This window comes from Ailuropoda melanoleuca, chromosome X, assembly GCF_002007445.2.
Source record: "Ailuropoda melanoleuca isolate Jingjing chromosome X, ASM200744v2, whole genome shotgun sequence".
Taxonomy (NCBI): Eukaryota; Metazoa; Chordata; class Mammalia; order Carnivora; family Ursidae; genus Ailuropoda; species Ailuropoda melanoleuca.
In genome coordinates, this window is record NC_048238.1 from 59,293,400 (window position 1) to 59,312,467 (window position 19,068).

General features: G+C 35.8%; 1 protein-coding gene across 2 annotated transcripts in view; it reads left to right on the top strand.

Annotated features, from left to right (window-relative positions):
* Window positions 1–19,042, top strand: part of SH3BGRL (SH3 domain binding glutamate rich protein like) — an 86,569-nt gene extending 67,527 nt beyond the window's left edge. The window contains exons 2-3 of one of the 2 annotated variants that reach the window (XM_034649521.1): window positions 1,604–1,742; window positions 15,243–19,042. In XM_034649521.1, coding sequence (XP_034505412.1) covers window positions 1,740–1,742; window positions 15,243–15,623 — 384 coding nt within the window. In that variant the 5' untranslated portion in view covers window positions 1,604–1,739 and the 3' untranslated portion in view covers window positions 15,624–19,042. The remainder of the gene's footprint in view (window positions 1–1,603; window positions 1,743–15,242) is intronic. The other variant, XM_002930275.4, reaches the window with a different exon arrangement.
* The last annotated feature ends 26 nt before the right edge of the window (window positions 19,043–19,068 follow it).

Sequence of the window (19,068 nt, forward strand, 5' to 3'; positions counted from 1 at the left end):
TCACTCACACACACACTCTCTCTCTAAAATAAAGTAAATAAATCTTTAAAAATATATCTGTTAACATGATAAGTTCCTGAAAGTACCATATTTATGTATCATCTTTATATAAAACTTATCTGTAAATATGCATAATTGACAAATTACTTGACACACTTCACACTAACTGAACACCTATTGTTATCATGAAGATTGAAAACTACTGATTTAATTGAATCTTCCCTTAAATGCATTAGTCCCCTAGATACTCATGCCTGATTATTTATTGATTTTTACATTGATTTTCCTTCAAATTTATAAAAGCCTATATGCTACATTTAGAAGTAAAAGTTTGACATTATATACTAATAAGGAAATAAAATTCTTGTTATAAGAATTACCATGTTGCAAATTGTGTTGGATTGTAATGCATCTTTAAAGAAGTTAATTATTTTTCCTGAGGTTATGTGATGAGAGAGAAAGTTGTTTACTCAAAATCACAAGCAAGTTAGGACAAAAATGCAACCTCTGTGTATGTATGCGTGTATGTGTATGTATGCATGTATATGTATGTGGGTACAACTCCAGAGGGTCCTTGACTATAGAGATGTTTGTTGTTGTTGTCAGCATTGCTTTGTTTTTATTTTTCATTATTATATCCTTTGGGATAACTGCTTCTGTTGATTTTATATTTCTGATGCTTCTGCTCCATGTAACTTTTCAGCATGACTCTATTGAGAAACTGATTGGGCTCTGCAGCTCAGAAATGTTAAGTAATAGTTTTAGATTTAGGTATCTTACCATAGATATGTGAATTAAAATTCTAGAAAAATACATATCAGTGGAGGGGCGCCTGGGTGCCTCAGTTGTTAAGCGTCTGCCTTCGGCTCAGGGTGTGATCCTGGCATTCTGGGATCGAGCCCCACATCAGGCTCCTCCACTGGGATCCTGCTTCTTCCTCTCCCACTCCCTCTGCTTGTGTTCCCTCTCTCACTGACTGTCTCTATCTCTGTCAAATGAATAAATAAAATCTTTTAAAATAAATAAATAAATACATACATATCAGTGGAGGAAAAAACCTAACTAAAAAATCTTAATTTCACTATTTTAAAGCTCTCTCCTAGGTATGGTTAGGAGACAAAATAAGTGTATTATCTCTACCTGGTAATCTGAAGAAGTAGCACAGAAATCAAATGTAAACTTTGCTATTTTAATGGGTTAATCTATAACCCCCCAGATATTGTTAAAACATCAGGTAGAGGTGCTGTCATTTTCTTATTATTTTCATCAGTATTATGTTTGACCAGTATTGGAAAAGAAAGAATATGAAATAGTTTGAGGACAGAAAATGTGATTGAAACATGACCAAACTTTTTCCAGTGTCACAGGGTGGGAAGGTAAGGGTTTCAAATTTTCTATCATAGAAATAGCATAAACACATGAAACATAACCTTAGAAGCACATGTTAATGGCTGATGAGTACAGGTATATCCCAAACCTCATATATAGGCAGGCTTAGCTCATATATTCTTACCCAATTTCTGCTCTAAACAATGAAAATTGAATGTGGAGTAACTCTGACTTGTAACTTGGTCAAGGAAAGATTAATTTCTGTTTGTTTTAGGATGCTTATTAGGACAGAATGTATAAAGAGAAAGAAATCAAAGTACATCACCAAAGAAAACCATCAAACAATGAAAGAGACCAAGAGAAGAAGAGATCAGAGAAAATGATAGAAACAATCACACAACAAGAACAAAATGGTAATAAATATCTATCAATGATTCCTTTGAATGTAAGTGGGGTAAACACTCCAATCAAAAGACATAGGGTGACAGAATGAATAATAAAAAAAGGCCCATCAAAAACAAAACAAAACAACAAAACAAAACAAAACAAAAACAAGATCCATCTATATGCTGCCTATAACAGACTAGCTTCAGACCTAAAGACACTTGCAGATTGAAGGTAAGGGGATGGAGAAATATCTATCATGCAAATGCATGACAAAAGAAAGCCAGGGCAACAATATTTATATTGGAAAAAACAGACTTTAAAACAAAGGCTGTAACAAGAGACAAAGAAAGACACTCTCTATAGTGGGACAGTCCAACAAGAAGACATAACATTTATAGATATGTATGCACCCAACATGGGAGCACCCAAATACATAAAATAGTGAATAACAAACAGAAAGGAGATCATCAAAGTAATACAATATTATAAGGGACTTTAACACCCCATTTACATAAACGGGTAAGTCAGCCAAACAGAAAATCAATAAGGAAACAGTGGTTTTGCATGACACACTGGACCAGATGGATTTAACAGATATATTCAGAACACTGCATTCTAAAACAGCAGAATACACATTCTATTCAAGTGAACGTGGAACTTTCTCTAGAATGCAGATAATAACAGACTATGTATTAGCCATAAATCGGGTCTCAAAAAATTAAAAAAGCTTGAAGTCATACCATGCACGTTTTCTGTCCACAAAGCTATGAAACTGGAACTCAACCACAAGGAAAAATCTGAAAAGACCACAAATACAAGGAGGTTAAATAAAATGCTATTAAACTATGAATGGGTCAACCCAGAAATCAAAGAAGAAATAAAAAATTACATGGAAACAAATGAAAATGAAAATGAACACAATAATCCGATCCATTGGATGCAGGAAAGGTTTATACCAATACAAGCTTATCTCAAGAAGCAAGTAAAATCTCAAACAACTTAACCTTACACCTAAAGGAGCTAGAAAAAGAAAAAAAAACAAAACAAAACAAAACCTAAAACCAGAGCACCTGGGTAGCTCAGTCAGTTAAGTGTCTGCCTTCAGCTCAGGTCCTGAGATCAAGTCCTGCATTGGGCTCCCTCCTCACTGGGGAGTCTGCTTCTCCCCTTGCCCCTCATCCAGCTCATGCACTCTCTCTCTTGCAAAAATAAATAAATAAAATATTTTTTAAAAAACTAAAACCAGCAGATAGAAGGAAATAATAAATATTAGACAGAAATAAATGATATAAAAAAAAAACAATGGAACAAAACAACAAAACAGAAACTGTTTCTTTGAAAAATAAAGCAACAAAATTGATAAACCTTTAGCCAGACTTATCAAAAAAAAAAGAGAGAAAAGACTCAAATAAACAAAATCACAATTGATAGAGGAGAAAAACAACCAAAACCACATAAGTACGAACAATTGTAAGTGAATATTATTAAAAAAAATATGCCAACTAATTGGACAAACTAGAAGAAATGGATAAATTCCTAGAAACATATAAACTACCAAAACTGAAGCAGGAAGAAATATAAAAATTTGAACAGACTGATTACTAGCAAGGAAATTGAATCTGTAATTAAAAAAAAAAAAAAAACAACCTCCGAACAAACAAAAATCCGGGACCAGATGGGTTAACAGGCAATTCCACCAAACATTTAAAATTTAACCTATTATTCTCAAACTATTCCGAAAAATAGAAGAAGGAAAACTTTCAAATTCCTTCTACTAGACCAAAATTACCTTAATACCAAAACCAGATAAAGACACCACAATAAAATAAAACTACAGGGCAATATTTCTAATGAACATAGATGCAAAAAACATGAACAAAATACTAGCAAACAGAATCCAACAATACATTTAAAAAATCTTCACCACAATCAATTAGGTATTTTTTCCTAGGATGCAATGGTGGTTCAATATTCACCAATCAATCAATGTGATACATCACATCAATAAGAGAAAATACGAAATCTGTATAATCATTTCAGCAGATACAGAAAAAGCATTTGTCAAAGTATGACATGCATTCATGATAAAAGCCCTCAACACTCTAGGTTTAGAGGGAACATACCTCAACATACTAAAGTCCATATATGAAAAACCCATGGTGAACATCATCCTCAATGGTGAAAAACTAAGAGCTTTTCCTCTAAGGTAAGGAACAGGACAAGGATATACACTCTCACCACTTTTATTGAACATAATACTGGAAGTCTTAGCCACAACAATCAGATAACAAAAAGAAATAAAAGGAATCCAAATCGACAAGAAAGATGTAAAACTTTCACTATTTTCAGATGACATATTATATATAGAAAACCCTAAAGACTCCACCAAAATATTATTAGAATGCTTAAATCATTTCAGTAGTCACAAGATGCAAAATCAACATACAGAAATCTGTTGCATTTCTATACACTAATAATGAAGCAGCAGAAAGAGAAATTAAAGAATCAATTCCAATTACAATTGCACCAAAAACAATAAAATACCTAGGAAAAACCTAACCAAAGAGATGAAAAACCTGTGTTCTGAAAACTATAAAGCACTGGTGAAAGAAATTGAAGAAGACACAACGAAATGGAAAGATATTCCATGCTTATGGATTAGAAGAGCAAATATTGTGAAAATGTCTATACTACCCAAAGCAGCCTACACATTTAATGAAATCCGTTTCAAAATGCCAACAGCATTTTTCACAGAGCTAGAAGAAAACAATCCAAAACTTATATGGAACCACAAAAGATCCTGAATAGCCAATGCAATCTTGAAAAAGAAATGCAAAGCTGGAGGCATCACAATTCTGGGCTTCAAGTTATGTTAACAAAAGTGTAGTGACCATAACAGTATGGTACTGCCACAGAAATAGACATGTAGATCCATAGAACAGAATAAAAAAACCCAAAAATGAACTCATAATTATATGGTCAATTAATTTTTGACAAAGTAGGAAAGAATCTCCCATGGGATAAAGAGCGTCTTATCAATAAACTGTGTTGTGAAAACTGGTCAGCTACATGAAAAATAGTGAAACTGGACCACTTTCTTATATCATACACAATAACAAATTCAAAACAGATTAAAGAGCTAAATATGAGACCTAAAACCATATAAATCCTAAAAGAGAGCACAGGCTACTGTCTTCTACCTCAGACATAGCAACATTTTTCTGGATATATGTTCTGAGGCAAGAGAAACAAAGGCAAAAATAGACTATTGGGACTACATCAAAATAAAAAAGTTTCTACACAGCAAACGAAACAATCAAGACAACCAAAAGACAACCTACTGAATGGGGGCAGATATTTACAAATGACATATCTGATAAAGGGTTAATATTTAAAATATATATTAAAAAAACTAATGCAACTCAATACCCCCCAAAAACAGACAATCCAACTAAAACAAGAGCAGAAGACATGAACAGACATTTCTCCAAAGAAGACATATAGATGAAGGATGATGGAGGAGTAGGGGGACCCTGAGCTTGCATTGTCCTTTGAACACAACTAGATGAATATTGAATCATTTTTAACACATCCACAAAAAATCCATCTGGAGACTGAGAGAGGAAAACTGTAAAGCTGGAGGTAGAAAAGCAGCCATATCATGGAAGTTAGGAGCTGCGGAGAGTTGATTTGGGAGAGAAAAGAACTGCAGGTGCTGAAGAGGGGAGGGAGCCCTGATTGCAGAGAGAAGAGAGAGAAAGAGAGAGAGAGAGAGAGAGAGAGAGAGAGAAGGCACGTGCAGGGGATTACACAGGAAGAATTCTTCCCCAAAACCACTGACTGGGAAATAAGAGGGGTTTACCACTGCAAGTTTTTATGAGCAGCAGAGTGCGAAGTCGGAAATTTTAGAGGTCCATGCCATTGCCAGGGTGGTGCCAAGCATGCTTGGCAGTGCTCCAGTGGGGAAGGAGGGCAGAGACCCAGGAGTGGGCAACATGGTCTGATGATCCCCTGGGCTGCACGGGGAAGAACAATTCCCCTGATTGGAGTGCATTTGGGAGAAGTGGCACAGACTTTCTAGGGGTGAAAGATCCAACAGACACCAACATGCTGCCTTATTCACTGACAAAGGAAGGGAGACATCAGCTGAGGGCAGCAAACCTTGGTGCTGGGTTCTGGCTGTGCTATACCATAAACTCCAAACTGCTGTTTTATTGTGTGACCAATTTCCAGGACAGACTGAGACCAGACACAATGACGCAATGGCCTCGCCCAGAGGATCAGTTCTGGTTGGCACCTGGCGGTTCTCTAAAATTTGGAGTTTTGAAACCCAGCCATATGCCTGAGATGAAAAAATGGAGTATCACGTGGCCTGGCAGGCAGATAGATTGGACGTAGGCAGGGTGAAAGAGAGAATTTGTTGGAAGCCAGGGACACAAATGGGGTGATTCTTTGCTCTTCTCTAAGGGCTTCCTAAAGAGTGAAGAGCACTACTTTCCCACTCCAGGGAGAGTGGGGCAACACCGTATTCCCACCTCCCCATCACCACTGACCCAACTCAGTGAGCAAAACAGCACCACCAACTGGAGGCTGCAGTCACTTACACTAAGCTCCGTGGCCGTCTGTCTGGCAGTTGCCTCTCCACTAGGACAAGTCCACCTGAGAATCAACACAGCAGACCCCTCCCCCAGAAGACGCACACAAACCCCTCACACACAACAAGTCTACTGATCATAGAGGGCTGCAAAGCTTCAGCTCTGGGGGAAATAGGATCTAGCTTCTTTTAACAAGCAGACCAAAACAGACCTAAGATCTAGCTTCCCCCCCGCTTCTTAATATAACCATCACTCTCAAGAGCAGGAATACAACAGGCTTTCCAAAAATCACACCAAAGAAAGGTGATCCAGACAAAAGACAAGATGAAAAATTTGCCCCAAAGAAAGAACAGGAACAAGTCACAGCGGGGATTTAATCAATATAGTTACAAGAAGTCTGATCCAGATTTTAAAACAATAATCATAAGGAAATTAGCTGGGCTTGAGAAAAGAACAGAAGACACTAGAAAATCCCTTTCTACAGAGATAAAAGAACTAAGAACTGGTGAGTTTGAAATTAAAACAAAAACAAAACAAAAAAAACCCCTGCTAAAACCAAGATGCAAAACTGAATGGATGCAATGACAATGAGAATGGATGAAGCAGAAGAAGATAAAAATTATGGAAAATTTGAAGCTAAAAACAGGAAAGAAAGAAAGATATTGGATCATTAAAGTAGACTAAAGGAATTCAGTGACTCCTTAACGTGTAATAATGACATTCATATTATAGGAGTTCCAGAAGAAGAAGATCAAAAAAAGGAGCAGAAGGTTTACTTGAGCAAATTATAGCTGAAAAGTTCCCTAGTCTGGAGAAGGACACAGACCTCAGACCCAAGGACCACAGAGAACTCCCATCAAATTCAATAAAAAACGGTCCTCACCAAGAAATATCATAGTCAAAATCACAAAATGCACAGACAAGGAAAGAATCCTGAAAACAAGGGAAAAAAGTCCTTAACCTACAAGGGAAGACAAATAAAGTTAGCAGCATATCTGTCCCCAGAAATTTAGCAGGCCAGAAGACAATGGCATGATACATTCACTGTGCTGAATGGGAAAAACATGCAGCCAAGAATAATTTATTCAGCAAGGCTGTCCTTCAGAATAGGAGAGAAAAGGAGTTTCCCAGACAAACAAAAACTAAAGTAGTTCATGACCACTAAACCAGCCCTGCAAGACATATTGAAGGAGACCCTATGAATAGTGAAAAAAGACCATAGGCAACAAAGACTAGAAAGGAACAGAGAACATCACCAGAAACACCAAATTTACAGGTAACACAACTTTACAGGCACTAAATTCATGTATATCAATAATCACTCTGAATATAAGTGGACTAAATGTTCCAATCAAAAGACATAGGGTGTAAGAATGGATTTTAAAAAAAGACCCATCTATATGCTGCCTACAAGAGATTCATTTTGTCTGTAAATTGAAAGTGAGGCAATGAGGAAAAATCAGTCATGCTAATGAATGCCAAAAGAAAGCTGGAGTACCCATACTTATATCAGACAAACTACATTTTAAAGCAAAATCTATAATAAGGGATGAGAAGGGCACTATATCATAATAATGGGATCTATCCAACTAGGTGATCTAAGAACTGTAAATATTTATGCCCCCAACTTGGGAGCACACAAATATATAAATCAATTAAAAATAAACATAAAGAAACTCATTGATAATAATGCAGTAATAGTAGTGGGCTTTAACATCCTACTTACATCAATAGACAGACCATCTAAGCAAAAAATCATTAAGGAAACAATGGATTTGAATGACAAACTAGATGAGATGAACTCTTTTTCTTTTTCTTTTTTTCTTTTTTATTTAAATTTAGTTAACATATAGTGTATTATTACTTTCACACGTAGAGTTTAGTGATTCATCAGTTGCATATAACACCCAGTACTCATTACATCAAGTGCACTCCTTAATGCCCATCACCCAGTTACCACATCCTCCCACCCACCTCCCCTCCAGCAAACCTCAGTTTGTTTCCTATAGTTAAGAGTTTCTTATGGTTTGTCTCCCTCTCTGATTTTAGACCAGATGAACTTAACAAAGATATTCAAAACATTTCATCCTAAAGTAAGAGATTTCACTTTCTTTTCAATTGCCCATGGAACGTTCTCCAGAATAGATCACATAGTGGGTCAGAAATCAGCCTTCAACCAGTACAAAAAGAGTGAGGTCGTATCATGCATATTTTCAGACCACAATACAATGAAAGTTGAAGTCAACAACAACGAAAGAAAGAAAAGAAAGAAAGAAAGAAAGAAAGAAAGAAAGAAAGAAAGAAGAAATTAGAAAGACCACAAATATATTGAGATTAAAGAACATCCTACTAAAGAATGAAAGGGTTAACCAGCAACTTAAAGAAGAAATTAAAAAAAAACCACATGGAAGCAAATGAAAATATGACAGTCCAAAACCATCTGGATACAGCAAAGATGGTACTAAAAGGGAAGTATATTACATTACAAGCTTACCTTGAGAAGCAAACAAGTCTTAAATACACAACCTAACCTTACACCTAAAAGATCTAGAAAAGGAACAGGAAATAAAGCCTAAGGCCGACAGAAGAAGGAAAATAGTAAAGATTAGAGCAGAAATAAACAATATAGAAACAAACAAACAAGCAAAAAAAAAAAAACAGAACAGATCAACTGAACTAAGAGCTGGTTCTTTGAAAGAATTAACAAAATTCTCCTAGCCACACTTACCAAAAAGAAAATAGAAAGGAACCAAATAAATTATGTCATGAATGAAAGCGGAGAGATAACAACAAAAACCACAGAAATACAAACGATTATAAGAGAATATTATGAAAAATTATATGCCAACAAACTGGGCAACCTGGAAAAAATGGACAAATTCCTACAAACCTACAAACTACCAACACTGAAACAGGAAGAAATAGAAAATCAGAACAGAGCCAAAACCAGCAAAGAAATTGAATCAGTAATCAAAAATCTCACAGCAAACAAAAGTCCAGGGTCAGATGTCTCCCCAGGGAATTCTACCAGACATTTAAGAAGAATTAATACCTATTCTTCTCTATTCCAAAAAATAGAAATGGGAGGAAAACTCCTAAACTCATTCTACAAAGCCATCATTACCTTGGTTCCAAACCAAAGACCCCACTAAAAAGGAAAATTACAGACCAATACCCCTGATGAACATGGATGCAAAAAAATTCTTAGCAAGATATGAGCAAATGGAATCTAACAGTACATGCAAAGAATTATTCAACATAATCAAGTCAGATTTATCCCTGGACTGCACGGATCGTTCAATATTTGCAAATCAATCAATGTGATACACCACATTGATAAAAGAAAGGATAAGAACCATATGATCATCTCAATAGATGCAGAAAAATCATTTGGCAACATACAGCATCCATTTTGATAAAAACCCTCAAAAGAGTAGTTACAGATAGAACATACCTCACCTTCATAAATGCCATATACATAAGACCCATAGCTAATATTGTCCTCAATGGGAGAGAACTGAGAGGTTTTCCTCTATGGTCAGAAACCATTACTCTCACCATTACTATTGTCCACTCTCACCATTACTATTTAATATAGTAATGAATGTCTTAGCTTCAGCAATCAGACAATAAAAAGAAATAAAAGGCATCCAAATCAGCAAGAATGAAGCCAAACTTTCACTCTTTATAGAAGACATGATACTCTCTGTAGAAAACCCAAATGACTCCACCAAAAAGTTTCTAGAAAAGATACAGGAATTCAGTAAAGTCATGGCATAAAAAAATCTATGTACAGAAATCTGTTGCATTTCTATATACCAACAATAAACAGGAAGAAAAAGAAATTTATCCCATTTATAACTGGGTCAAAAACAATAAGATACCTAGGAATAAACCTAACCAAAGAGGTAAAAGATGTGTAATCTTAAAACTATAAAACACTTATGAAAGAAATCGAGAAAGACACAAAGAAATAGAAAAATATTCCATGCTCATGGATTGGGAGATATTGTTAAAATGTTTACCCAAAGCAATGTACACATTTAATGCTATCCCTATCAAAATACCAACAGCATTTTTCACAAATCCTAATATTTGTATGGAACTACAAAAACACCAAATAGTCAAAGCAATCCTGGAAAAGAAAAGTAAAGCTGGAGGGATCATTATTCTGGACTTTAAACAATATTACAAAACTGTATTCATCAAGGCAGTATGGTACAGGCACAAAAACAGACACATAGACCAATGGAACAGTGTAGAAAATCCAGAAATGGATCCACAACTATATGGTCAACCAATCTTCAACAGAGCAGAAAAGAATATCCAATGGAAAGAAGACAGTCTCTTCAACAAATGATGTTAGGAAAACAGGACAGCAACATGCAGAAGAATGAAACTGTACTACTTTGTCACACCATACACAAAAATAAATTCAAATGGAAAAGCTTCTGCACAGGAAGGGAAACAATCAAGAAAACTAAAAGGCAACCCATGGAATGAGAGAAGATATTTGCAAATGACATATCAGATCAGGGGCTAGTATCTATAAAGAACTTAACAAACTCAACACCCAAAAATAAAAAAAAAATCAGCTAAGAAACAGACCAAACCCATGAACAGACATTTCTCCAAAGAAGAAATACAAATGGCTAACAGACTGATGAAAAAATGCTCAAAATCCCTCATCATCAGAGAAATACCAATCAAAACCACAATGAGATACCACATCATACAGGTTAGAATGGCTAAAATTAACAACTTAGGAAACAACAGATATTGGCAAGTATGTAGAAAAGGGGAACCCTCTTACACTGTTGGGAAGGCAAGCTGGTGCAGCCACTCTGGGAAACAGTAAAAACAGTAAAAAGTTAAAAAATAGAACCCAGCAATTACACTGCTAGGTATTTATCCAAAGGATACAAAAATAGTGATTCAAAGGGGCACATGCACCCCAATGTTTATAGCAGCACTATCTGTATTAGCCAAAATATGGAAAATGGCCAGATGCCCATCAACTGATGAATGCATAAAGAAGTGATATACATACACATATGGAATATTACTGGGCCATTAAAAAGAATGAAATCTTGCCATTTGCAATGACATGGATGGAACTAGAGGGTTTTATGCTAAGTTAAATAAGTCAGTCAGAGAAACAAATACCATATGATTTTACTCATATGTGGAATTTAAGAAACAAAACAGATAAATATAGGGAAAAGGAAGGAAAAGAAAATAATATAAAGACATTGAGGCAAACCATAAGAGACTCTTAAATATAGGGAACAAATTGAGGGTTTCTAGAGGGGAGGTGGGTGGGGGGGTTGTGTAATTGGATAATGGGCGTTAAGTATGGCATTTGAAGTAATGAGCACTGGGTGTTATATGCAACTGATCAATCATTAAATTCTACCCCTGAAACTAATACTACACTATATGTGAATTAACTAGTATTCATTTTTTAAAGATTTATTTATTGTACAGAGAGAGAGTGAGAGGGAGAGTGCATAGTGGGGAGGGACAAAGGAAGAGAGAGAGTCTTTTTTTTAAATAATTTTTTATTATGTTATGTTAGCATATCCTGTTTTTGATGTAGTGTTCCATGATTCATTATTTGCGTATAACACCCAGTGCACCATGCAATATGTGCCCTCCTTAATACCCATCACCAGCCTGTCCCAATCCCCCACCCTCCTCCCCTCTGAAGCCCTCAGTTTGTTTCCCAGAGTCCATAGTAAGACAGAGAGTCTTAAGCAGACTCCATGCTGAGTGCAGAGCCTGATGCAAGGCTTTATTTCATGACCCTGAGATCATGACCTGAGCCAAAACCAAGAGTCAAATGCTTAACCAACTGCACCACCCAGGTGCCCCCGAACTAACTTGAATTTAAATAGAATCTTGAAAGGAAAAAAAAGAAAAAAGAATGATAGACCTCAATGAGAGATGGGAAACCATCAAAATCCTAGAAGAGAATGCAAGCAGTAACCTCTTTTACTGTATGGTGACTAATATAACAAAATAAAAATTATTTAAAAAAAGAAAAAAAATGTTAATCCAGGGGACCTGGGTGGCTCAGTCAAATAAATAAATAAATAGCAGTAACCTATTTGACATTGGCCACAGCAACTTCTTACTAGACATGTCACTGGAGGCAAGAGAAACAAAAGCAAAAATGAACTCTTTGGACTTCATCAAAATAAAAAGCTTCTATGCAGCAAAGGAAACAATCAACAAAACTAAAAGGCAGCTTACCAAATGGGAGAAGATATTTGCAAGTGACATATATGATAAAGGTTTAGTATCCAAAATCTCTAAAGAACTTATCACACTCAACAACTTACCGATCTCAGCACCCAAAAAAGCTAATAATCTATTTTAAAAATGGACAGAAGACGTGAATAGTCATTTTTCCAATGAAAACATCCAGATGGCTATCAGACACATGAAATGATGTTGAACATCACTCATCATCAGGGAAATACAAATCAAAACCACAATGAGATACCACCTCACCCATGTCAGAATGACTAAAATAAACAACACAGGAAACAACAGATGTTAGTGAGAATGCAGAGAAAGGAGAACCCTCTTTCACTGTTTGTGGAATGCAAACTGGTGCAGCTATTCTGTAAACATTATGGAGGTTCCTCAAAAAGTTAACAATAGAAGTACCCTATGATCCAGCAATTGCAATACTAGCTGTTTACCCAAAGGATACAAAAATACAGATTTGAAGGAGTACATGCACCCTGATATTTATAGAAGCATTATTAATAATAGCTGAAATATGAAAAAAGCCCTGGTGTCCATCAACTAATGAATGGATAAGGAAGGAAGATATCATATGTATAATGGAATATTACTTTGCCATCAAAAGGAATGAGATCCAGCCATTTGCAATGATGTGGATGGACCTAGATTGTACCATGCTAAGCAAAATAAGTCAGTCAGAGAAAGACAATTATGATTTCATTCATATGTGAAACTTAGGAAACAAAACAAATGGATACATGTGAAGGGGAAAATAAGAGAGAGGGAAACAAACAATAAGAGACTCTAAAAGATAGAGAACAAACTGAGGGTTGATGAAGGGAGGTGGGTGGGTGATGGCCTAAATGAATGATGGGTATTAAGGATGGCACTTGTTCTAATAAGTACTGGGTGTTATATGTAAGTGATGAATCACTAAATTCTACTCCTGAAACCAATATTACACTATATGTTAATTAACTAGAATTAAATTAAAATTTGAAATAGAAGAAAATAAAAGATATATAGATGGCCAACAGACACAGGAGAAAATGCTCCACATTACTCATCATCAGAAAAATCCTATTTTATTTTTTTTAAGATTTTATTTATTTATTTGAGAGAGAGAGAGCAACATAGAAAGAGAGAGAGAGAAGAGCGCATGAGCAGGTGGGAGGGTTAGAGGGAGAAGGAGAAGCAGACTCTCTGCTGAGCAGGGAGCCAGATGAGGGGCTTGATCCCAGGACCCCGAGATCATGACCTGAGCTATAAATAGAGTTTTAACTGACTGAGTCACCCAGGAATCCTGAGAAATGCAATTTAAAACCACATTGAGATATCACCTCATGCCTATCAGATTGTCTAAAATGATAAACACAAGACACGAGTGTTGGTAAGGATATGGAGAAAAGGAAACCCTCTTTTGGTATTGGTGCGAATGCAAATTCATGCACCCACTGCAAAAAACAGTATGGAGTTTCCTCAAAAATTTATAAATAGAACTACCTTATGATCCAGTAATTGCACTACTATTTACTCCAAAAATACAAAAACACTAATTCAAAGGGATGCATACACCCCCCATGTTTATTGCAGCATTATATACAATAGCCAAATTATGGAAGCAGCCCAAGTGTGCATTGATAGATAAATGGATAAAGAAGATGTGATATATATACATAATTGAACATTATTCAGCTTTAAAAATGAACAAAATCCTTGTCGTTTGCAAGGACGTGGATGAAGCTAGAAAGTATTATGCTAAGCAAAATATGTCAATCAGAGAAAGACAAATACCATATGATTTCACTCATATGTGGAATTTAATAAACAAAACAATTGAGCAAATGAAAAAGGAAGAGAAAGACAAACTAAGAAACAGACTCTTGACTCTAGAGAGCAAACTGATGGCTACCACATGGGAGGTTGGTGGGGGGATGGGTGAAATAGGTGATGGGGATTAAAGAGTGCACTTGTGATGAGCACTGGGTGGTGTATGGAATTGTTGAATCACTATATTTTAGATCTGAAACTAATATAACACTGTATGTTAAATACACTGGGAATAAAATAAAAAGTTAATAAAAAACTGGAAGAAATGATAGGTATATTTTTTTAAGAATTATTCTGCTAGGAGGTAGATCTAAAAGCACTTAGAAGCTATAATAATTATGAAGTTTTTAATTAAGAAACGTAAAAATAAACATGAAGGACACAATTTAAGGCAAAAAAGTAATAAATAAAAGACACCATACAGACTCAAATCATTTGGAAAGATTTTCTGCAAGGGCTGAAACTAAGAGAGGCTTATAGATAATCAGAAAGCACAGCTTCCCACTACTCAGTTTTGATTTAACTGCATTTTGGGTTATTGATATGCATTAGCTAGCCTTACTTCTGCATCATTAGATATGGAGTTTTTGATGGAAAAAGAAAAAAATAGGTTGATAAAACCTATTGACTGTTGACTGAAAGCTATTCAATCCACTTATGAGGCATCATTAACAGCAAAATAATAAAGTGGAAAAACCACATATTTTCTATGAAACCACAACTCTTGATCCCTGTCTGAATTCATTTCTGCTAGTTCACAAACACTGACTTGTGTTTAATTTGAAAAATAAAAAAAACAAAATCTGTTTGTTCAACAACATTGTTTCTTTGTCCCTTGGGTTCTAGATTAAGAAGAAACAGCAAGACGTGCTTGGTTTTTTAGAAGCTAACAAAATAGGATTTGAAGAAAAAGACATTGCAGCAAATGAAGAGAATCGGAAGTGGATGAGAGAAAATGTACCTGAAAACAATCGACCAGCCACTGGATACCCACTGCCACCTCAGATTTTCAATGAAAGCCAGTACCGTGGGGTAAGAAACGAATTTAAACTCTTGTTCTATCAAATGGATCACCTCAAATCCATCCTATCCCTTTCACCCCACCCCCAAATGTGCATACAGCCATTTCTCCTGTTCATCTCTTCATCCGTCCTAGGCAGCTGGGATATTTCTACTAAGAAGAAAATGGATGAGTCATCCCACCCCAAATTTCCTGTGAATGCATAAATACAGATCTTGAACACATAGCTACCTTCCCATTTCTTTTTTTTTATGATTTTATGTGTAAGTTCTACACCCAACCTGTGGATCAAATTCACAACCCTGAGATCAAGAGTTGCATGCTTTATCAACTAAGCCAGTCAGGCACCCTGCTTTTCCATTTCTTCATCTGAATTCTATCTAGAGCAATTGTGTTGTTTCTGCTATGTCCATGAAAAAGCTTCTGAGAAGTCAACTGCTTAAAAATAGTTTAAAAAGAGTAATATCTTATTTACTAGTTGAAGCCAGTAATACTTTTATTTTCGTATTATTAATGATTTTTTAGAAAATGTTAAGTTAGCTAATTGAACTCATGTGAGGAATGAGGGAAACAAAAATGGGCTTTTGCTTTGTGACTGGTGTTTTCAAGCATGCTATCTGTAGTCTTTATTTAAACCATAGAGTAGTTTCCTTTAATCTTCTGCCACTATATATTTAATGTTGGCAGCCTATGGCCTTTCTAGGTACCATGGCAAGTACAAGTATAAATAAAAGTTTTTCTCTTAAGGAGCTGGTTGAGAGTGAGGTGTGGAAAGAATCACACACACCTGGAACAATTGGAGTGTGGTTATGAATCCATATCTATGTGATGAGTCAGTACAGAAAGCATATGTGAGGGTTATAGGAATTTCTGGTAAAGAACTGTTTGCCCTGCTATGTCCTCAGGATTAGCATGACTGAAGAACAAATGTATTAGAGCTAGCAATCCAAATCTTCTAGTTCATTGATTTATATGGAAGTAAGAGGACACTTTTTGGTGGGTATCTTTTTTTGTGAATTCTGAAAATTTAGGGGAGCTCGCATGGAAAAATTGAGAATTTTATTGGTAAAAAATATTTTTTCTGTGAATTGAATTTTTCAGTTCTGAGGAGGGTCCTGAAGATTTCATCTGTTGTTGCTAACAGGACCAATGTGTAATGGTGTACTCTGCAAATAAGGAAAAGGCAATTAGGCTCTTCATGTAGATAGTGAAACCTCAATGCCTCTATAATTGAAATTTCTGCAAATGCTGTATGTATCCCAGGAGGTAGAAGAGGCCTCAGAGGCCATCCACTCCAGTATAAGCCAGTATATACTGTCTTAATTTTTTTGAAGCAGAAATTTTAATTCATTTGGCTTTAAAAACAAACACATTTTAGGTTATAAGGATAACATTTCAGAAACCCCATTGATCTGGTTTATTTCTCCTTCAGAAGCCACACTGTAAGGGAATGGAGTATGTTATAGAAATCAGGTATCACTGAGAAATAGGGAACTGGAAAGGAAGGGGCAGGAGGTGAGACTCAACCAAATATTTATTAATGGAGAAAGAACCCAATTTTTATCAAATGCCTCCTGTGTACCAAGCACTAAGTTAGGAGTTTACTAACAATAAAAATTAAGATTTCTCCCTATACAGACTCCTAGGGAGAAGGGTATATAGTAACTATTCATTGAAAACATATATGTCAGTTATTGTACTGCATGCTTTATGTGTATTGTATTAGTTAGTTCTCATACTAATTCCATAAGGTAGGTATTGTTATTTCTGTATTATGGATAAAGAAATTGAGGCCTAGAAGGTTAACTAACTTGCTAAGTCTGTTTTTTTTTCTAAAGCTCTTATTTTTTTCTGTTAAACCACTGTATATTTCATTTTCCTATTTATACAAAGATCCCATATTCATTCTTTTCTTCCTACATTCTGTATTATGGCGGGGGGGGTGACCTCAGTAAATTACATTTCCCAGTCTCTTTTGCCAACTGGCTACCTATTAGTTTTGGCCAATAATAAGAGAACTGGTTGGAGGAGTGGAGGACAGAGGAGAGGAAAAGCCAAGGTATTCTCCTCCTTCCTGCTTCTGTGCTTCATGATAGTGGCTGTGTCTCCTTTGTGGTACCAGGTATCCCAGCTCCTGGGTTCTGTAATATCATCTTCTGCACTTTTCCCTTTAGCCCTATAGCTGTGGCAACAGCTTCTTGCTTTTGCTAATATTTGGATTGCCTTGCCATTTCCTGTATGCCTTTCACCAGTTCCTTTGTAAATAGATTCTTCATATTAAATTCCCTTGTTTAAAATATCTCAAGGTTTCTCAGTCTTGGCACAGCTCACATATTGGGTTGGACAATTCTTTGCTGTTGGGGGCTGCCTGTGCTTTGTGGCATGTTTAGCAGCATCCCTGGCTTCTACCTGTGGGTGCCAGTAACACCCTTCCAGTTGTGAAAAACCAAATATATCTCTAGACTTTGCCAGGTGTCCCAGGGAGTGGGGTGGGGAATTACATCCTGTTGAGAACCACTGAACTATGGCTTAGACTCTTATTTCTAGAATGGAATGTGACTAAAACAACCAATCTATTACATTGATGAGGCTCTGTTATAGTAAGTACAACATTTATAAGGATAATCTTGGTTCTGAAAGAGCTTATGCTATGTATATGAAGAACCAGAGCATTTTTTCATGAATTAATTATTAAATGATACCAATATATGGTAGATTACATTCTGGATTAATGTTATTGGAGTCTGAGAGGTGTAAACAAAATATTTTTATTTTTTCCTCGAGTGAATTCCTATAGAAGAAGCAGACTATGTTACAATCTGTTTTTTATACTCTTTGTAAATATTTTACATTTTCATTCCCTAGGATTGAGCCATGTATACATATGAAGATCTTAATGTTTTGTTTACTCTTGTATTCTTAGCACCAAAAAATGATTGGTATGTAGTAGGTGCTCAATACATATTTGCAGAATAAATTAATTAATCGAGAAACTGGTGATTTTTTTTTTGTCTCAGAGTTACAAACCTGTTTGTATTTGCTAAGTCCAGGGCCAAAAAATGATAATATACTTCGATCCCAAAACACTTGAAACAGACAACTAGAGTTGCATTTTATGATCAGTAGAGTAGCATTTTATGATTAGATTTCAATATAGTTGAGACCTACTTTCTTTCACATGAATTTAAAGACTGGCATGAATTATTTTTGTTACTTTGAACAAGAGGTAAGGAATACCTTTTCTGTGACTGTTGAACTCTTTCAACTGGCATTTTGAGGTTACTTCCAAGTTGTTGAGTGTAGAAATGACATACATTGTTTGTTTACTTTGAGTACTTTATAGGTCTCATGTGTCTCAGTATGAAATTGTTATCAAGATCCAATTAGTTTGACTTTTGATGAATAAGCTCATAAGAGGCTGTTCATAAATGCCTGCTGTTTAGGGTTTTTTCTTTTGTCAACATGTAGGAGCACAGTAAGATGCTTTGAGTCAATCCTTGGGGAGATTCAAGTGGTGCTAAACAATTCCAACAGTTTTAAAAGAATCCCTAGAGGGAGGTTAAGATGGCGGAGGAGTAGAGACAGACATCTCATTAGCCGGATGCTGCAGATCACCACCACTCTCACGGAGCAACCCCACAGTGGACTCCA